Source organism: Natator depressus, chromosome 12 (genome assembly GCF_965152275.1).
Source record: "Natator depressus isolate rNatDep1 chromosome 12, rNatDep2.hap1, whole genome shotgun sequence".
Classification (NCBI taxonomy): Eukaryota; Metazoa; Chordata; order Testudines; family Cheloniidae; genus Natator; species Natator depressus.
Window position 1 is genome coordinate 7,186,516 of NC_134245.1, and position 17,861 is coordinate 7,204,376.

Consider the following 17,861-nt stretch of genomic DNA (forward strand, 5'->3'; position numbering starts at 1 on the left):
TCAGCAGAGCTGGGTGTTTGGGGCCAAGCACTGGAATGGAAAGGGGACTGGTGGGTTGGGATTTCGGGGCACTGGCAGGGCTGGAATAGCAGGGCACCCACATCTCCACTCTGGTGGGTGGCAGCTGGACCTGGCTGAGCTGTTTGAGGGCAGGGGGTGCACAGCGCCTGGGCTCGGGCCAGCTCCATCAGCACTAAATCACCCCCAGATAATGTCACCCAGCCAACCCGCCTGCAGCTGCCGTCTGTGCACATTCTTCATCCCGGCCCCAGCTGCCCTGGGTCCCTCACATGGGGCACGGGGGCTGTGGGGAGCCTGTCAAGCCTTCTGATGTTCCCCAAGCCTCCACACTGCAGCAAACCCTGGGCCCAGCCATCGGGTGCAGGTTGTTACCCCATCTGTGCTCGTGGCCCCATGCACGATCCGGAGCTCCAGCCCTCCAGCGGGACTGCCTGTGGGTCTTGGCTGGCAGGCAGCAGCCTGTGTCCACAGGAAAGGAGCAGCTTCTGCACCCTGCCGTACGGGGTGAGAGAGGAGTTTAACCTCCCCACGCGCCCTGGCATTTACTGCTGACAAGGCGGCTGGTTGCAACATGGCCTGTGGCAAACCCTCTAAGTCTCCTAGGCCAGTTGCTCACTAAGGACTTGGGGCCGATTTGAACTGGCGACTTAATGGTGAAAGGCCTTGTTTGTCGTCCCCAGGGCCCTGCGCCAGCCGGGTCTCCGCCGTGCCCTGCTGACTGTTTCTGGGGCCTTGCACCGAGTGGGTGCAGCCCTCTGCCGAGCTACCAGGCCCGAGCCGCCCGGGTGCATGTGGCAGATCTGTGCCTGTACTGGGCGTGGTAAAGTGAGAGAAAAGAGCACACAGCCCAGGTCGGGCTGGGAGGCAGCTCCAGGGGTCGAACCCAGGAATCTGCGGGTTATGTCCCAGTTCACTGTCCACTTTGAGTATCCGGGGAAGCTGCTCTGGCAGGAATGGATGCTGGACTGCTCACATGGCCGGCCGAGAATCTACCCCGAACTGCCGGGCCTCCCTCGGGCGTGGCTTAGTGCTTTTGTAGCGCCATTCCCCTGCCCTTCGCCGACATCAGGGATTCGGCCTCGCCTCTGAGATGGGTGTCTCTAGCCCCCTTGTGCAGCTGGGGAGGTGGAGCCCCAGAACTGGGGGAGGGGGACAGGCCAACATTTTCCCAAAGCGGCTGCTTGAGGCATCCGGGTGGGTCCCCGGAGGCGTCCGAAACCAGTGGCCGCTCCTAGAGCTTTCCCTGCACGCTCGGGCTCTGACAGGGGCCTTGTGTACGCCAGGGGCTGTCGGCAATTCTCTCCCCGCTGCTCCAGCATTTGGTGCAGCTTCAGGGGAGGGAGCCGGGGGGCAGCGGAGATGGCGAGACCCAGCTGCGGGGACGCCGTCCGTCTGAGCGGGGAGGCCAAGCGCGGCTAACGTTGCTCCCGCCTCTGGAGCGGCGCTGCTGGATGGAGGGAGAACGTCTGACTGTCTTCCAGGCCGGTGCAGCCTCAGCCTCCTTCCCGTCGTTCCTGCTCCTGGCGCCCCGCCCCTGTGTGCCAGGCTCCCCTCGCCTCATTCCAAGCCCTCCTTTAAGGGGCCCGGCGAGCGTCGGCCAAGTCCTGCCGCCGGCATCGGGCGCTGGAGAGAGCGCGGTTCTGAGGGGTAGGCCAGCCTGGGAGAGGGGGGAGTGTCCCCCAGTCCTGTGTGGCTGGCCGTGCGTGTGGCAGGGATACGTCCCCTGCCCTTGCACTGCCCCTCGTGCTAGGGCTGTTTGGTGCGAGTGCTGCCCTCTGCGGGACTGGGCCCAGCCTGGGTGGCGGTGCTGATGGGCAGAGCCAAGCGTCTGCGGCGCTCTCTTAACGCCTGGTGCCGCCTCCTCCTAAGGACACAATGCGGCCCTGGGCCTGCATTACCCTCTGGCTCTCCTGGTGGGCATTATCTGTCCTGTTACATTGTGAGCTCCTCAGGGCAGGGGCTGTCTCTCTCGTGGGGTCGTGCACAGTGCGTAGCCCATTAACGACACTGTGATGTTTTGGGGTTCAACCCAGACCAGCGGGGGGTTCTGTCCTCACCTGCCCTGCAGTTCTGGGGGCCTCTAGTGCTCTGCTGCTCTGGCTCACAGCCCGGATCCCGGCTGCCAGCATGTGAGTCACAGCCTGGCTTCCACTGCCCGGTTACTGTTTGCAGAGTGACTCCAACACCCTGCCCCTGGCCCTAGACTTACCCCAGTCCGCCTGCTTGGGTCATGTCCAACCCTCTCCTGGGACACTCACAGACGTTAGTGAGTTCGTTGCGTCTTTACGGAGTCAATACACTGCAGCTCGTTAATGTAACTGGGCGTTGACATACACCCTCAGTTCAATCCCAGCGCTGGGTTGGTTTGGATCAAAAGTAAAACAAGTTTATTTAATCCAACAGAGAGAGGATTAAATGATGCCAAGTATAAGGAATAAAGATAGATGGGGGTTACAAGCAAACAGAAGTCTAGCCTAATTTTGGCAATTAATTGATCTTTGACTATTAGCGGTAAATATGCCCAATGGCCTATAATGGGATGTTAAATGGGGTGGGATCTGAGTTACTACAGAGAATTCTTTCCTGGGTGTCTGGCTGGTGAGTCTTGCCCACGTGCTCAGGGTTCAGCTGATGGCCATATTTGGGTTCGGGAAGGAATTTTCCTCCAGGGCAGATTGGCAGAGGCCCTGGGGGTTTTTTGCCTTCCTCTGCAGCGTGGAGCACAGGTCACTTGCTGGAGGATTCTCTGCAGCTTGAAGTCTTTAAACCATGAGTTGAGGACTTCAATAGCTCAGACGTAGGTCAGGGGTTTGTTACAGGAGTGGGTGGGTGAGATTCTGTGGCCTGCGTTGTGCAGGAGGTCAGACTAGATGATCATAATGGTCCCTTCTGACCTTAAAGTCTATGATTCGAAGTGAAAATACACTTCTAAGACACAACGTAGTTTCAGAAAGAGACCATCTTTGGTGAGCAGGTTTCTCACCTACACTCAGCTCCCCGAGACATCAACCTCTTTGGGCAAAAGAGCCAACGCTCTGTGATTTCAAGAGCTCTGGCCCCTGGAATCCCCCAAGTGATGGATGCCCCCTGTGTCTTTTTGCGCCCCTTATATCACCCCAAAGTTCATTCTTCAGGCTTCCTGCTGCTCTTCTTTTCTTGTGGACATCCCATCCTCCTGCTGATTCGTATGCAAAGGGACTTCCATTGTTTTGATTCCACACTGCTTAATTGACATTGGAGACAGGTAGACAGCGGCCTCCCCTCCTGTCTGGGAGAGAACCTGCTTCTCCTTTTGTTTGGTCGCAGACTTTAAAGCACAGTGTGTCAGTGAGCACCCAGAAATCCTCCTACAGTGTCAGTGCATTTTACAATGATGTTAATCAGCTGTGTGGCACAGGCCTGTATAAAAGACCTCACTCCATACACTGCTGTAATACAGTAAGATAGTGCACAATGAATTGCTTCTCATTTGAGGTTCAGAGCCCCTGTCTTTATAGCTGAGGCTGTCTCCCCTCCTCGCCAGGCTGATGGCTTTCTTCACCTTTTATGTAAACGGACCTTCCTTGTCTCTGGTCACATGTTGCCTACTTTACATCAGAGATGCTTTCAAGCAGGTGGAACATGTCCCCTTGTCTGCAACAGGCGTGGTGGGGGCCAAATACATTTTACGGACATCTTTGCAGCATGTATCTCTAAAGTCCTTTGTGGGTTTACCCTACGGACGTCGTGCGAGAATATTAATGATCAGTGAGTTATTAGTTTTCCAACGATCTATGACATGCCGCCCTTGGGGTATATATCACGACCGCAGCGTGTTAGGTGTTGCCCGGCCTGACAAGAGTTGCTGACGCAAAGTAGCCAACCACCAATGGGCCTCTGTCACAGGCACCCGGGCCAGCACAGATGGCCGGCTCCTGCTCTCATTGCAGCCATCTGTGGTGTATGTAGCTGCAAAACTGCAGGGCCTTTGTTTTCCGAGTTCTGCCCCTTTAAATTCCTACGCGCGCTGACTGGAGAGGCAGCTGTGGCATGACGCGCACACTGTGCTCTCTCCTGGGGAGCCTTCATTTGAGTTTGCTCCCGATGGTTTATTTTTCTGCCTGTTGGATGTGGCAGGACAATGCGGTTGACTCCAGCCAGGGCCAGGGAAAATGACCGGCAAGGGACATGTGGGATCAGTTCCTTGCTCTGTCACCGAATCGAGGCCTTGGTTCCCCGTCTGTAAAATGGGCACATTGATTGGTGTCTGTGAAGCACTCAGCTGCTGCCGGGCTGGGGCCAGCGGTGTCCAGACCTAGACTAGCAGCCCACTCACACAAGCCTCTGGTATCGCTGTCTTCTCTGGAGCCTCAGCGTGAGTGGGCTGTAGCCCATTGCTGACACTGAGCCAGGCCCATCTGCTGCTTAGGGGGGACCACCTGAAAGGAGCTTCCGTTCCTGTCAGGGGTTGGTACTTCTCCAGTTCCCTGGATGCTGCAGACATCCCCCCAGACAGAGGCGTGTGAGGGACACACCCACCTTGGAGGCAAGAAACAATCAGGCCTGGATCCTGTAAGCCGGAGCCCTGTGTGCAGAGGGCTGCGGGACTGGGAGGGCTGGGGGAGCGGGAAGTGTGCGTTCCCTGGACCAGCCCCCTCTGCAAATTGGCTATCGGCGCCTCACTGGCCGTGTGTGTCACGGGCTCTGAAATCTGCATCGGGGGCTAATTCTCCCAGACAGCTCAGTAAAGATGTTTTCTTAGAAGCAGCCGGAGATTCGCCGGAGGCGGACCGGGCTGGGAGGAAGTGCTATGTGCCAAACAGCCGCTGTGCTCCCAGGGGGCTTGTTATATGTCTGCAAAGCTACAGCACTCTGGCTCCCTGTGTCTGGGCTGTCCAGAAACCTGGTCGTTTCGCACAGCCTTTCACCCTTCAAATGCAGGGGTTGCTCACCACGCTCCCTCCCACACAGGGTGCAGAGCAAGTCTAGTTATATGAAATCAAACTCGTGAGGAGATGTGGTCACCACAGTCTGGCCTGGGGCACTGCTGGGAGGAAGCTCACTGCAGTCTGGCCTGGCTCTCACTGGGCACTGCTGGGGGGAAGCTTGCCGCAGTCTGGCCTGGCTCTGGCTGGGCACTGCAGGGGGGAAGCTCGCCGGAGTCTGGCCTGGCTCCGGCTGGGCACTGCGGTGGGGGGGAAGCTCGCCGCAGTCTGACCTGGCTCCAGCTGGGCACTGCTGGGGGGGGGGAAGCTCGCCGCAGTCTGGCCTGGCTCCGGCTGGGCACTGCTGGAGGGAAGCTCGCTGCAGTCTGGCCTGGCTCCGGCTGGGCACTGCTGGGGGGAAGCTTGCCGCAGTCTGGCCTGGCTCCAGCTGGGCACTGCGGTGGGGGGGAAGCTTGCCGCAGTCTGGCCTGGCTCCGGCTGGGCACTGCTCGGGGGGGGGAAGCTCGCCGCAGTCTGGCCTGGCTCCGGCTGGGCACTGCTGGAGGGAAGCTCGCTGCAGTCTGGCCTGGCTCCGGCTGGGCACTGCTGGAGGGAAGCTTGCCGCAGTCTGGCCTGGCTCCGGCTGGGCACTGCTGGAGGGAAGCTTGCCGCAGTCTGGCCTGGCTCCGGCTGGGCACTGCTGGAGGGAAGCTTGCCGCAGTCTGGCCTGGCTCCGGCTGGGCACTGCTGGAGGGAAGCTTGCCGCAGTCTGGCCTGGCTCCGGCTGGGCACTGCTGGGGGGAAGCTTGCCGCAGTCTGGCCTGGCTCCGGCTAGGCACTGCTGGGGGGAAGCTTGCCGCAGTCTGGCCTGGCTCCGGCTGGGCACTGCGGTGGGGGGAAGCTCGCTGCAGTCTGGCCTGGCTCTGGCTGGGCACTGCGGTGCGGGGAAGCTCGCCGCAGTCTGGCCTGGCTCTGGCTGGGCACTGCGGTGGGGGGAAGCTCGCCGCAGTCTGGCCTGGCTCTGGCTGGGCACTGCGGTGGGGGGAAGCTCGCCGCAGTCTGGCCTGGCTCCGGCTGGGCACTGCTGGGGGGAAGCTCGCTGCAGTCTGGCCTGGCTCCGGCTGGGCACTGCTGGGGGGAAGCTCGCCGCAGTCTGGCCTGGCTCCGGCTGGGCACTGCTGGGGGGAAGCTTGCCGCAGTCTGGCCTGGCTCCGGCTGGGCACTGCTGGAGGGAAGCTTGCCGCAGTCTGGCCTGGCTCCGGCTGGGCACTGCTGGAGGGAAGCTTGCCGCAGTCTGGCCTGGCTCCGGCTGGGCACTGCTGGAGGGAAGCTTGCCGCAGTCTGGCCTGGCTCCGGCTGGGCACTGCTGGGGGGAAGCTTGCCGCAGTCTGGCCTGGCTCCGGCTAGGCACTGCTGGGGGGAAGCTTGCCGCAGTCTGGCCTGGCTCCGGCTGGGCACTGCGGTGGGGGGAAGCTCGCTGCAGTCTGGCCTGGCTCTGGCTGGGCACTGCGGTGCGGGGAAGCTCGCCGCAGTCTGGCCTGGCTCTGGCTGGGCACTGCGGTGGGGGGAAGCTCGCCGCAGTCTGGCCTGGCTCCGGCTGGGCACTGCTGGGGGGAAGCTCGCCGCAGTCTGGCCTGGCTCCGGCTGGGCACTGCTGGGGGGAAGCTTGCCGCAGTCTGGCCTGGCTCCGGCTGGGCACTGCTGGGGGGAAGCTCGCCGCAGTCTGGCCTGGCTCCGGCTGGGCACTGCTGGGGGGAAGCTCGCCGCAGTCTGGCCTGGCTTTGGCCCAGCAGCGGTGCTGAGAGCAGGCAATGGGGCCAGTGTGCAGTCCCTGGGATTAGAGGCAATAGCTCAGTGAGCGGACAGACAGACCTCCTGGCTCAGCAGCAGACATCAATGGCAGTAGAGCAGAGAAGGGCCAGTTTTGAGCAGAGAGCGAGCTGGTTAATTTCATGCTAATTACAGAGAACAAAGAAGGGGGGGGGGCAGGAAAGGGAAGGTGAATAGCTGGGAGGGATGTGATGCCGAGGGCTGTCAGGGAGAGGAGAAGGCGGGGGGTGGGTGGGAAGGGGGCAGCTCCCCCCAGAATAAAACTGCGTGGAAGGAGGGAGCAGGGGTCGAACTGCTGCAGGGAAAGGACGGGGGTGGGGGGCTTCTGGGGCCTGAGGGGTAAAGCAGCGAAGGGCCTGTGCGTGGCAGAGGGGGCAGGTGTGTGTGAGTGCCCCGGGGGAATACACGTCAGGCAGACATGGCCGCTGCTCCGGCTGCCACTAATTAAGTGAGATTGCGCTGCAATTAACGCTGGCAGAGTGACCGGAGGGGCCTTGAGCACCCCAGGGAAGCGGGGGTGGGGGTGGGGGGAGCAGGAGAAGCTGTAAAACCCAGCCGGCCTCCGCTGTCCCCAGATCCAGGTTTCGCCTCAAGGCGAATCCTGGGACTCTGCAGGGATTGGGCAGACGCTGGTGCAGGCGGGGAGGTACCTGCTGCCCGTTTATCTCCCCCCCTCCCCCCCCCCCCGAGAGAGGAGCCAGACCACGATAGCCCGTCAGTCACCCCCGGTCCCTGGCATCTGGACTAACTGGATTCCTGTTGTAGCCAGGCCCTTCCCAGGGTTGTGAGTTCAATCCTTGAGGGGGGCATTTAGGGATCTGGGGCAAAAATTGGGGATTGGTCCTGCTTTGAGCAGGGGGTTGGACTAGATGATCTCCTGAGGTCCCTTCCAACCCTGATATTCTATGATTCTCTAGCACCTCCTGCCCAGAGTGCTCGACAGACACTAATGGGTTAAGTCCCCCCTCCACGCCAAGTGCTGTTATCCCCCAGGGAAACTGAGGCACGGGCGGGTCAGAGCAGGGCCCACGGCTCGGGCGTTGCTGATTCCTTGGTCCCAGGCTGAGATCGCTGATCACCCCACAACAGTGCAGGCCAGGAAGTGAAGACTTGGGACTGGAATCGCCTCGAGGTGCGCCGTGTCCGGCTGCGGCAGAAAGGTGGAGCAGGCGGCTCTGAGCTGCCGTGGCCGGTTAGAGCCTGGCTTGGCTGCTGCGCGCGGTTCTGCCCGGCGGGAAGCGGGCGAGGGTGCAGCGCGATGGGAGAACGACAATAGCGGGGCGGAGGAATGTCCGTTCCGAGCTGAGACAACAGGCGTTCGTGGGCATGGCGAGGATCTCCCTCCTCCTTGTGCATCATAGAGAATGTGTCATAAACCCCGCCAACCTTTGTGGCCCAGGACTCCTGGGTTCTGTTCTCGGCTCCTGGCGTGCGTCTCTGCCCCTTGCTGTGGCTCAGTTTCCCCTCTGTGAGCTGAGGCTAATGATGTCTCCTTGCTGGAGTCCCTCATGGTCGTTCTGCGCGTTGAGATCTGCTGTGGCGGGGTGGGGGTGCTGGCTGACGGCGGGGCGCCTTTCTCGCTGGGAGAGAAACCCTCACGGGTGGCAGCTGGGAACAAGGGAGCCTCGCCCGTTCCTCTCAATGGGCTGGGAAAGCCCCTTCGAAGTGCCCCTGGCGTTAACCCTTTTGCTGCTGAGCTGGTGCCGAGCCTGGCGCTCCCTGCCCCATCCTCCCGTGCCAGCCTGCTGTCAGCTTTCCGTTGGCCGGCTGCTCCGGACGTTGGCTGCGGTGCTTTGGGAGGGACCCGTGGGGCACAGCAAGGGACGAGCTTTGCCCCGTCGCCCTGTTGGAGACGGCTGGGGCACGCTGCTGTTGGCTGGTTCAGTGCTGTGGGGCCGGGATTTTAAGTGGGTTTATGGTCCGGGCTAAAACACGAGCTGCGTGGGGCTTGGATGAGCTGGGTTCTATTCGGGGACCTCAGGCAAGTTGCTTTGCCTCCCCGTGCCTCAGTTTCCCCATCTGTAAAATGGGGGGCGCTGATCCTGCCTCCTTTGTGAAGTGCCGAGGGATTCCTTACTGTTGTCTTTTGGAACAGGGTGAGGAGGGACGTGTGGGAGAGCCTTCCTGGGAATTTTAAATACCTCCTCTCCTGCCTTCCCCTCCCACTTCAGCAAAAGTGTAATTTAATCCACTGCAAGGATGAAAACCATCAGCAGCTTCTGGGGGGAGGAGGGGGTCCCAGGGCTGAGCCCTTCCTGGCGGGAGGACGTGGTACTGCCCAGGGGAACCACTCCGCCGAAGACACGGAAACCTGCCCCACCCGCAGCCCGGTTGGTGGCTGAATTTTAACAGGGGTGTTCCCAGGCAGCTTATGGTTGAGTTGGCACCTCTGCCAGCCGCCATCAGCCTCCACTGCCAGCTCCAGGAGTCCCGGGGCCCGTGTAAACTCTGGGCTGGCCGCGGTGCAGGCCCTCTGGTTTAACAAGCCGATAAATATTTTGGAATGTCCCCCGCGTTTATACGAGCACCGTGAGCGGTGGTGGCTGCTTTGGTTTCTGTGCCATCCCTCTGCTTAAGCAGCCTCCCGGGGCTGCAGGCGTCAGGCTTTCCAGTCCCCGCGGCCCTGCAGCCTGGCTGGGGGGTGGTTTGCACCCGCGCGACCTGCCATGACGGCGTCAGGGGAGGGGGGTGGAGAAGTGGGCTCCTGGTCCTGTTTCCCTTCCCGTCCTGAACTGCAGTGCAGCATTGCTCTGAGCCATTGAACAGCTGCTGGGCCAGATCCTCAGCTGGTGTAAATTGAGAGTTCAGGATGTTTAAAGTGGCTCTTGAAGTGACCCTTGTGGATTTAGGGCCTGGTTCCGATTTTAAATCGGGAGTAACTGCGTAGGGGCCAGGGCAGTTACACACCACGGTGCAAATCAGGAGTAACTCCATAGGGGCCAGGGCAGTTACACACCGAGGTGTAAGTCGGGAGTAACTCTGTAGGGGCCAGGGTGGTTACGTGCCAGGGTGTAAATCAGGGGTATAAGTCGGGAGTAAGTCCGTAAGGGCCGGGGCGGTTACGTGCGTGAGTCGGGAGTAAGTCCGTAAGGGCCAGGGCGGTTACGTGCCGGGGTGCAAGCCGGGAGTAAGTCTGTAGGGCCAGGCCAGTTACATGCCACGGTGCAAATCAGGAGTAACTCTGTAGGGGCCAGGGTGGTTACGCACAGGGGTGTAAGTCGGGAGTAACTACGTAAGGCCAGGGCGGTTATGCACAGGGCTGTAAGTCTGTAGGGGCCAGGCCAGTTACACACCACGGTGCAAATCAGGAGTAACTCTCTGTAGGGGCTAGGGCGGTTACGCACAGGGGTGTAAGTCGGGAGTAACTCTGTAGGGCCAGGGTGGTTACGCACAGGGGTGTAAGTTGGGAGTAACTCTGTAGGGCCAGGGTGGTTACGCACAGGGGTGTAAGTCGGGAGTAACTCTGTAGGGCCAGGGCGGTTACGCACAAGGGTGCAAGTCGGGAGTAACTACGTAAGGCCAGGGCGGTTACGCACAAGGGTGCAAGTCGGGAGTAACTACGTAAGGCCAGGCCGGTTACGCACAAGGGTGCAAGTCGGGAGTAACTACGTAAGGCCAGGCCAGTTACACGCCACGGTGCAAATCAGGAGTAACTCTGTAGGGGCCAGGGCGGTTACGCACAGGGGTGCAAGTCGGGAGTAACTACGTAAGGCCAGGCCGGTTACGCACAGGGGTGTAAGTCGGGAGTAACTCCGTAGGGCCAGGCCGGTTACGCACAGGGGTGTAAGCTGGGTCCGGGAGAGCAGCCTCCGGCTCCTAGCCGGTAAAGGGCGCTGGGCCTGGCCCGACTGACGGTGCTGTGGAGCTATAAAGTGGTGGTTCCCGGCGCACTGACGCCAGGTCCTTCCTCTGGGCGCTGTGCAGGGCGATTCCTCGCTGGCGCAGTGGTTACTTTGCAGACACTGAGTGCCATGTGCCAGCTGCTGGCTCTGCCCTTTGCAGTCCAGGGCTGGCGCTTGGCCCTCATTCTTGGCGTGCGTGTGTGTACCCTGCGGCAGCCCTGGCCTGGGACCCGCGCTCAGGAAGCCTGACCCGCGTCTCGCTGCGTTCATCCAGAGCGCCTGGGACAGGAGCGGGCTGCTCTGCACCCACTTCCCCCAGGGCTGGCCAGGCAGCAGCCCCAGGATCGGAGCGAGGCATCGGGGGGGTTTCCGGTTTGTGGGTGACAGGCGGGGCCGGGAACAACAGTGTCTGCAATGCAGTGGGGGCCTGTCGCCTGCCGAGCTGTCCCCACCTTGCTCGGCCTTTCAGCTCTAGTGGGTTTGGGGTGAGATGGACCCTGGGTGTGACCCTGGGGTGCGGCTCCTGGGCCGGGCCGCGGTGCTTGGGGCACACGATGCTTTATCAGGTCAGGGCCGTGCACTGGGACTGGCAAAGGGCTGCCCTGGCTGCGGGTGCAAATGGATTGATTGCCCTGAGGATTGGCAGCCCAGCACGCTCACAAGGGGCGGCAGGGAGACGAAGGGGGTGATCCAGTGGGGCTGCAGAGATGAGAGGAGGTTGCGGGAGGGGGACGCTGCGGGAGAGCGTAGGCAGGAGACTCTGCATGCAGTGTGAGCAGATGGGAAAGAAAGGGGCGTGGGCTCACTTGGCATCCGGGATGCCAGGAGGGTGTGCGGCCGAGCACTGCCCATCCTGTCCTTACCTTGCCATTGCCTGGTGCCTCGGCATGCTGGTCTGGGGACCCCCTGGCTGGAGCTGCCCAGGCTTTGTGCTGGGGAGCGTGTGCACCACTGCCCCCTGCTGGATGGACCAGAACTGCTCCTCAGTCTCATAGGCCACGTACTGCTAACAGCTAGTGGAGATCCTCCTGGAGTTCGTTCTGCCCCTCTCTTCACCCACAGCCGCTCAGCAGAACCTCGTGGGGGGCAAGAGAGTGACACGGGGCGAGGTTGCCGTGGCTTTGTTACACCTTGCACCACCGCCATGCCATCCTCCATCCAGGCATCAGCTGGCTGGCGCTGCCTCTGCTTTCTGTTCTGTTCCCAGCCACAACCTCCTGCCAGACCAGCCTGACAATCACCTCCTTGATCTCTCCCCAACCGAGCCAGGAGCACCATGCCATCTTGACCCTACCCAGCTGCTGCCCCAGCGCTGCCCACTCTCCCTTCCCTGGGCTGTGCCCAGCATTACCCCACCTAGTGGCCAGGCTGGGGTTTTGGGGCCTGGATCCAAACCTCTTTGAGTCCAGCTTTGGGTCAGGCCCTGGGTACAGTGTCCTGTCGCTGATATGACTCTGGCAGGCTGAGCTACGAATCCTGGAGCAAGACAGATACCCCTGTTCTGTGTAGACTCAAGCGAGTAACCAATTCCCCCCGGCTGCTGGCTTCTACAATGAGTGCCTATAGACCTGACCTATGCAGTAATTCAGCTCCAAGGGCCTTGCCGTCCAACTGCTGTGATTTCTCTTGTTTGAAAGCCTGGAGTGAGAAGAAAAAGGTTCCAGGATTCCTTGGAATGAGAAGAGAGCCAAGAAGGCAAAGTGCATTACAGTGCCCAGGTGCTGCACGAACAGGACAAATAGCGGTGGTGGTATAATGCGCCGTGCAATGAAATCCAAGGGAATCGTCTCGGAGCCGGGGTTCAGTCCGTATGTGAAATGCTAGGGGTGGGTGTGGCTTAACAATGAGCCTGCTGCCTTCCATCTTCAAGGGCTTTGCAAAAGTGGGTGGTGCTATCCCCATTTGAAAAATGGGGCAACTGAGGCCCAAAGAGCCTGAATTTTCTAAAAAGAGCAGGAGGACTTGGGGCACCTTAGAGACTAACCAATTTATTTGAGCATAAGCTTCCGTGCGCTACAGCTCACTTCAGTGGATGCATCCGATGTATGTAGCTCACGAAAGCTTATGCTCAAATAAATTGGTTAGTCTCTAAGGTGCCACAAGTCCTCCTGTTCTTTTTGCGGATACAGACTAACACGGCTGCTACTCTGGAACCTGAATTTTCTAAGCTATTGAGCACCTGCTGAGGTCGATGGAAGCGTCAAAGTCAGGCTCTAATAACTCGTGGAAGTTGACATAGTAAGTTAGTGACCTGAGTCGGGACTGGGACCTGGAATGGCCTGGCTCCCAGACTCCTGCTGTAACCTCTCAGTCCTGCTGCCTTGAGCTGGGGAGAGATTCTCGGTGTACCAGAGTGTCAGTTGCAGGCCAAGAAGGGATAGGAAAGGAGGGGGCTGGTGTTAGAGCTTAAGAGATCGCCTCTGGGTTGGGGTTGAGGGGCTTCCTGTCTTTCGGCATGAACGCTGCATGACAGTGGGCTGGCGGCTTTGATCTCTCCTGAGAAGGTGTTTCACGGCAGCTCCCGAATGGGGTGAAAGGGGGCCACGTGCTTCTGTTAGGGCTTATCAAATTCACGGCCGTGAAAACCACGCCACAGACCCTGAAATCTGTTCTGCCCCGTGAAATCTGGCTCGTGTAGGGGAGGGGCAGGGCTGGGGGCTCTTTACCGTGCGCAGGGTTCCAGATACTAGTCCCAGCGGGGCTGGGGAGGGACAGGACTTCCTCTTCCCCTGCAGGGGCCACTCCTGGGGCTGGGTCAGTCCCATCTCTGGCAACCTCCCCCGGCTGCAAGGAACTCCACCGCTGCTGGCTGAGAGCCCAGTTCTGAAGGCAGCACAGAAGTGGGGGTGGTACTACCATGCCCCCTACAATAGCCTTGTGAGCCCCCCTTGGCCCTCCTTTGGGTTGGGACCCCCACAGTTACAACACCGTGACATTTCAGATTTAAGTATCTGAAACCGTGAACTATACAATTTTTAAAATCCTCTGACTGTGAAATTGACCAAAATGGATTATGAATTTGGTAAGGCCCTAGCTACTGTCTGCAGCAGCATTTCTCAAACTGGGGTCCGCAAACCCCTGGGGTCTGCAGGCCCCACTGATCAACTCCTCCCCCTCCTTCCCTCAACCCCTCCCCCCCCAGCGCCTCCTGCATGTGAAAAGTCGGGCGGCGCAGTGGGGCTAAGGCAGGTTTCCTACCTGCCTTCGCTCCGCGCTGCTCCCAGAAGTAGCCAGCACATCCCTGTGGCCTCTAGGGGGCAACCAGGGGTCTCCACGCACTGCCCCCACCCCAAGCGCCGACTCCGCAGCTCCCATTGGCTGGGAACTGCAGCCAATGGGAGCTGCAGGGGTGGTGCCTGCGAGCTGGAGCAGCATGTGGAGACCCCCGGACCCCCCCCGCCTAGGAGCTTCTGCCAGAGTGATGTGCCAGTTGCTTTTGGAAGCCGCCTGAAGTAAGCGCCACCCGGCCGGAGCTTGAACCCCTCACCCCCTCCCGCACCCCTGCCCCACCCCAGAGCCCGCACCCAAACTCCCTTCCAGAGCCCGCACCTCTCACCCCCTTCTGCACCCAAAGTCCCTGCCCCAGCCTGGTGAAAGTGAGGGTGGGGGAGAGCGAGGGACGGAGGGAGGGGAGATGGAGTGAGTGGGGGGCAGGGCCTCAGGGAAGGGGTGGGGCCTCAGGAAAGCAGGTGGGGCAAGGGCTGAGCGGAGGAACTTGGGGGGTCCCTGAAAAATTTTAAATCAAAATGGGGGTCCTGGGGTTGCTAAAGTTTGAGACCCGCCAGTCTACAGTAGGTGATTTCCATAGCCAGCATGTGGGGCATACTCTCCTTTCAAGGGAGCTCGCCCCCCGTCGAGCGAACCTATCCGCAGGGGACTCTCTGAGCGGGGGAACCTGTTGCTAAAGTCCAGCCTAGATCATCGTCCAGTCGAGGCTCAACCTGCTGGTTTGTCTGTCTGTCTTTGTCTGTAATGCGGTCACTTTTGAACGCTCCATCTGTCCAGCTCCAGAGCTGCGGAGCACGTTCTGGGCGTTAGCGGCGATGTTGGTGAAGGTGAGCAACCGGGAGAAGGCGGATTTCCACAGGCGTGAGCGGGAGGAGCGTCAGGCCCACAGAGCGCCGGTTTGACACGGCAGGGAGGGAAACCTCTCTGGCACCCCCTGCTGCTGCCTGCACCTATCACAGGCCGCGGCTGTCATACTGGGCATACAGCTCGGCCTGCGAAAGCAACCGAGTGCCCGACCCTCTCCTGGCCTTCCCACTTTTTACCGACCATAAGGGTGAGTGATAGGAGGTGGGGGCAAAGAGGAGCGAGCAGGGGGCGGGGTCTTGGGGAGAAGGGGTGGTGCAAGGGCGGGGCCTCAGGGAGAAGGGACGGGGCCATGGTTCGGGCGCTGTTGGCTCCCCCACTTGGAGGGACCTTCTGCTGCTCCTGCCTTGGTCCATCCCCAAATCTCTGCAGGGCTGTTCCCTACAGTCCGGGGTCCAGTCTGCATCACACAGGCTGCTGTAAAGTGGTGTCTGGTCCTTTCTCATTGGAGCGATTGATCCATCCGACTGTCTTGTCTAGGGGCCCAGTCCCTGCCGTTTCTGAGCCCAGTGTACTTGTTCAGATTCACACACATGTGGCCATAACGCGCACAGCTCTTCAGCTCTCCTTGGCCTCGAAGAAGCTGGACTGATCTGTGGTAGGGAGCAAACGGGGATTCACTGCAAGAGGTTTTCCCTGGATTTTGCTATAAATGAGGTTGGGTCTTTGCTCAAGTTTAGGGCTTAACCATAACCCGATGCTGCCCCATCTTCGGGGATGTAGCAGTTCCCCAGGCAGGGAGGTGCTGAGTGTTGCGTACTTTGTTCCATGTTGGATGCTGTGAGTGGGCTGGTGGTGACAGAAACCCCAGTCAGGGGGCGTTTGATCGCTGGGTAAAATGCCCCCCGCGAGATGTCCCTGTGCAATTGCAGGGGTGCTCGGTGCATGCTGCAGCCTCTGTGTTGGTGTCTCTCCGGCAGATCTATCGGAGATGCTGGCTGGTGTTCAGGAAATCCTCCAGTAAAGGGCCCCAGCGGCTAGAGAAGTATCCGGACGAGAAGTCAGTGTGCCTGCGTGGATGCCCAAAGGTTGGAGAGAGTCTGCTTATCTGCTGCCCCTTTGCTCTGACGCAGCTGAACAAATCACTGAGGCAGAGCTCCCACCCCCAGCCAGCGCTCTTACCCCATTCCCCACAGCGACTCCTGCTGGGTGGGACCGGAACAGCTGGGCGCTCCCCCATAGCCAGCGCTGCCTCCCCATTTGTCGTGGTGATTCTTCCGGGGCCTGGCCAAAAGTACGTTGCAGTGAAGAATTCCTTGGCCAGGGTGATTGTTGAACACTGGTATGCAGGATCCAAGTGTCATGACCCTTTACCTGCCTTTGTCCCGGTGAGCTGATTCACCTTTGCTGCTGCGCTCCTCCTTCCCCAGCTTGCGTTTTTCAGGAGAACAGTTTTCTGGCCAGATGTTTTCTTGCTGCAATTGATCTCCGTTAGCTTTGGGACTCTCCCCTTGAAATACAGGTACTCACGTGGCTTTCTGTGCCCCCCCATGCTGAGAGCCCCTGCGGCTCTCCCTGGGGAAGGTAGAGGCTCCCCCTGAATATCTAGTGCCGAGCAGTGGAGAAACCAAGAGGAGCCAGGCGGAGGAGGGGAGACTTTGAGGGACCCCCATTACTCGGTGCAGAAAAGGGGGGGTGCAGAATGCAGATGGCAGCAGCTCAGGAACAAAGGTCTCCCTCTGCAGGTCACGGAGATCAGCAACGTGAAGTGCATCACGCGGTTGCCGAAAGAGACCAAGAGGCAGGCCGTGGCCATCATCTTCGCCGACGAATCGGCCAGGACTTTCACCTGCGACTCAGGTAGGAGGACGTCTGTGGGTTTCAGCTTGGAGCTGGCAAGGTCGCGAGCTGCCGGGCTCGGGAAAGGCCAGGGGAAGCATGCTTAGAGATTGGGATTGGCAGCCAGAATGCCTGGGTTCTACTCCCAGCTCTGCCTCTGATCCCCTCTGAAACCGTGGACAGGTCACTCCATCTCACTCCACCCTTTCAGAAGGGTGTGGAGCCCTTTGGAGAATGTGGCCCACGGTGCCTGTCGCCCTGTCTGTGCAGCGTGGCCCCTTTGACTGCCAGGGCAATGTGGTCTAGAATTGCCGCTTTCACTGATGAACACAACGTTCCCAGTCCTTGTGGTTGCATAGTCAGCTTTAAAATGTGCCTGACTGGCTGGTTTCAGAGTAGCAGCCGTGTTAGCCTGTATCAGCAAAAAGAACGAGGAGGACTTGTGGCACCTTAGAGACTAACAAATGTATTTGGGCATAAGCTTTCGTGGGCTAAACCCACTTCATCAGATGCATGCAGTGGAAAATACAGTAGGAAGATGTGTTCTCTGATATATATCTCATCTTCCTACTGTATTTTCCACTGCATGCGTCCGATGAAGTGGGCTTTAGCCCACGAAAGCTTATGCCCAAATACATTTGTTAGTCTCTAAGGTTGCCACAAGTCCTCCTCGTTCTTTCTCCTGACTGGCTGGCGTCTGCCTGAGTCTGCAGACAGCCTGAACTCGCCGCTGGCTGGGTGCAATCTCCTCACCTCCTCTTTAGGGCTCAAAGTCACTTCCACAGGCTAAAGATGACCATTTAAATAGCTACGTTGTTAACTGGTTATTTTTTGCAACAATACCCATCTAATACGTTTACCCCACAGACCTAATCCACTCCCACACCTTTCTGGGGGCCCAACCATCCCTAGCCAGCTGCCGAAACCGCCTGCTTCCCCTGGGCGATTTCTCTAATGCCGCTGATCCAAAATCTGGTGCACAGTGAAAACATGTGGGCAACATAAGGACAGAATCGGAGCTCAGCAGAAATAACCCAGGGGCGACCGTGCTGATGGCAGGATTAATTCTCCTTCGTTAATTAACGCCCTTCCTTCTGAATGCCAGGGAAGCTGGCTCAGGAGTTCCAGGCTGCCACACAATCCGGGAAGCTGCCTGCAGGACTGAGAGCCAGCCTGCTGGGGTGCATGAGGAGGCTTGAGGGAGATCAGCCCACCCCTTGTCTGGGGACTGTGGAGGTTCATTAGTCAATGTGGGTAAAGCGCCTTGAGATCCTGGCGCCTGGCCTGGCCGGGGGAAGGAGGGAGAGCTCCTTCAGGGGCATTGTGCCTTCTCTGGCTTACAGCTCCACCGCGGCTGCTGGGAGCCTCTTTGCTCCCCCAGGCAAGGCAGGGT

At 59.6% G+C, this 17,861-nt stretch overlaps 1 protein-coding gene across 3 annotated transcripts in view; it reads left to right on the top strand.

Moving 5' to 3' along the window:
- Positions 1 to 17,861, top strand: part of DOK4 (docking protein 4) — a 31,742-nt gene that overhangs the window by 2,240 nt on the left and 11,641 nt on the right. For 2 of the 3 annotated variants that reach the window (XM_074968506.1, XM_074968505.1), the window contains exons 3-4: positions 15,610 to 15,717; positions 16,375 to 16,489. In XM_074968506.1, coding sequence (XP_074824607.1) covers positions 15,610 to 15,717; positions 16,375 to 16,489 — 223 coding nt within the window. Of the gene's footprint in view, positions 1 to 14,602; positions 14,653 to 15,609; positions 15,718 to 16,374; positions 16,490 to 17,861 lie in introns of all 3 variants that reach the window. The other variant, XM_074968507.1, reaches the window with a different exon arrangement.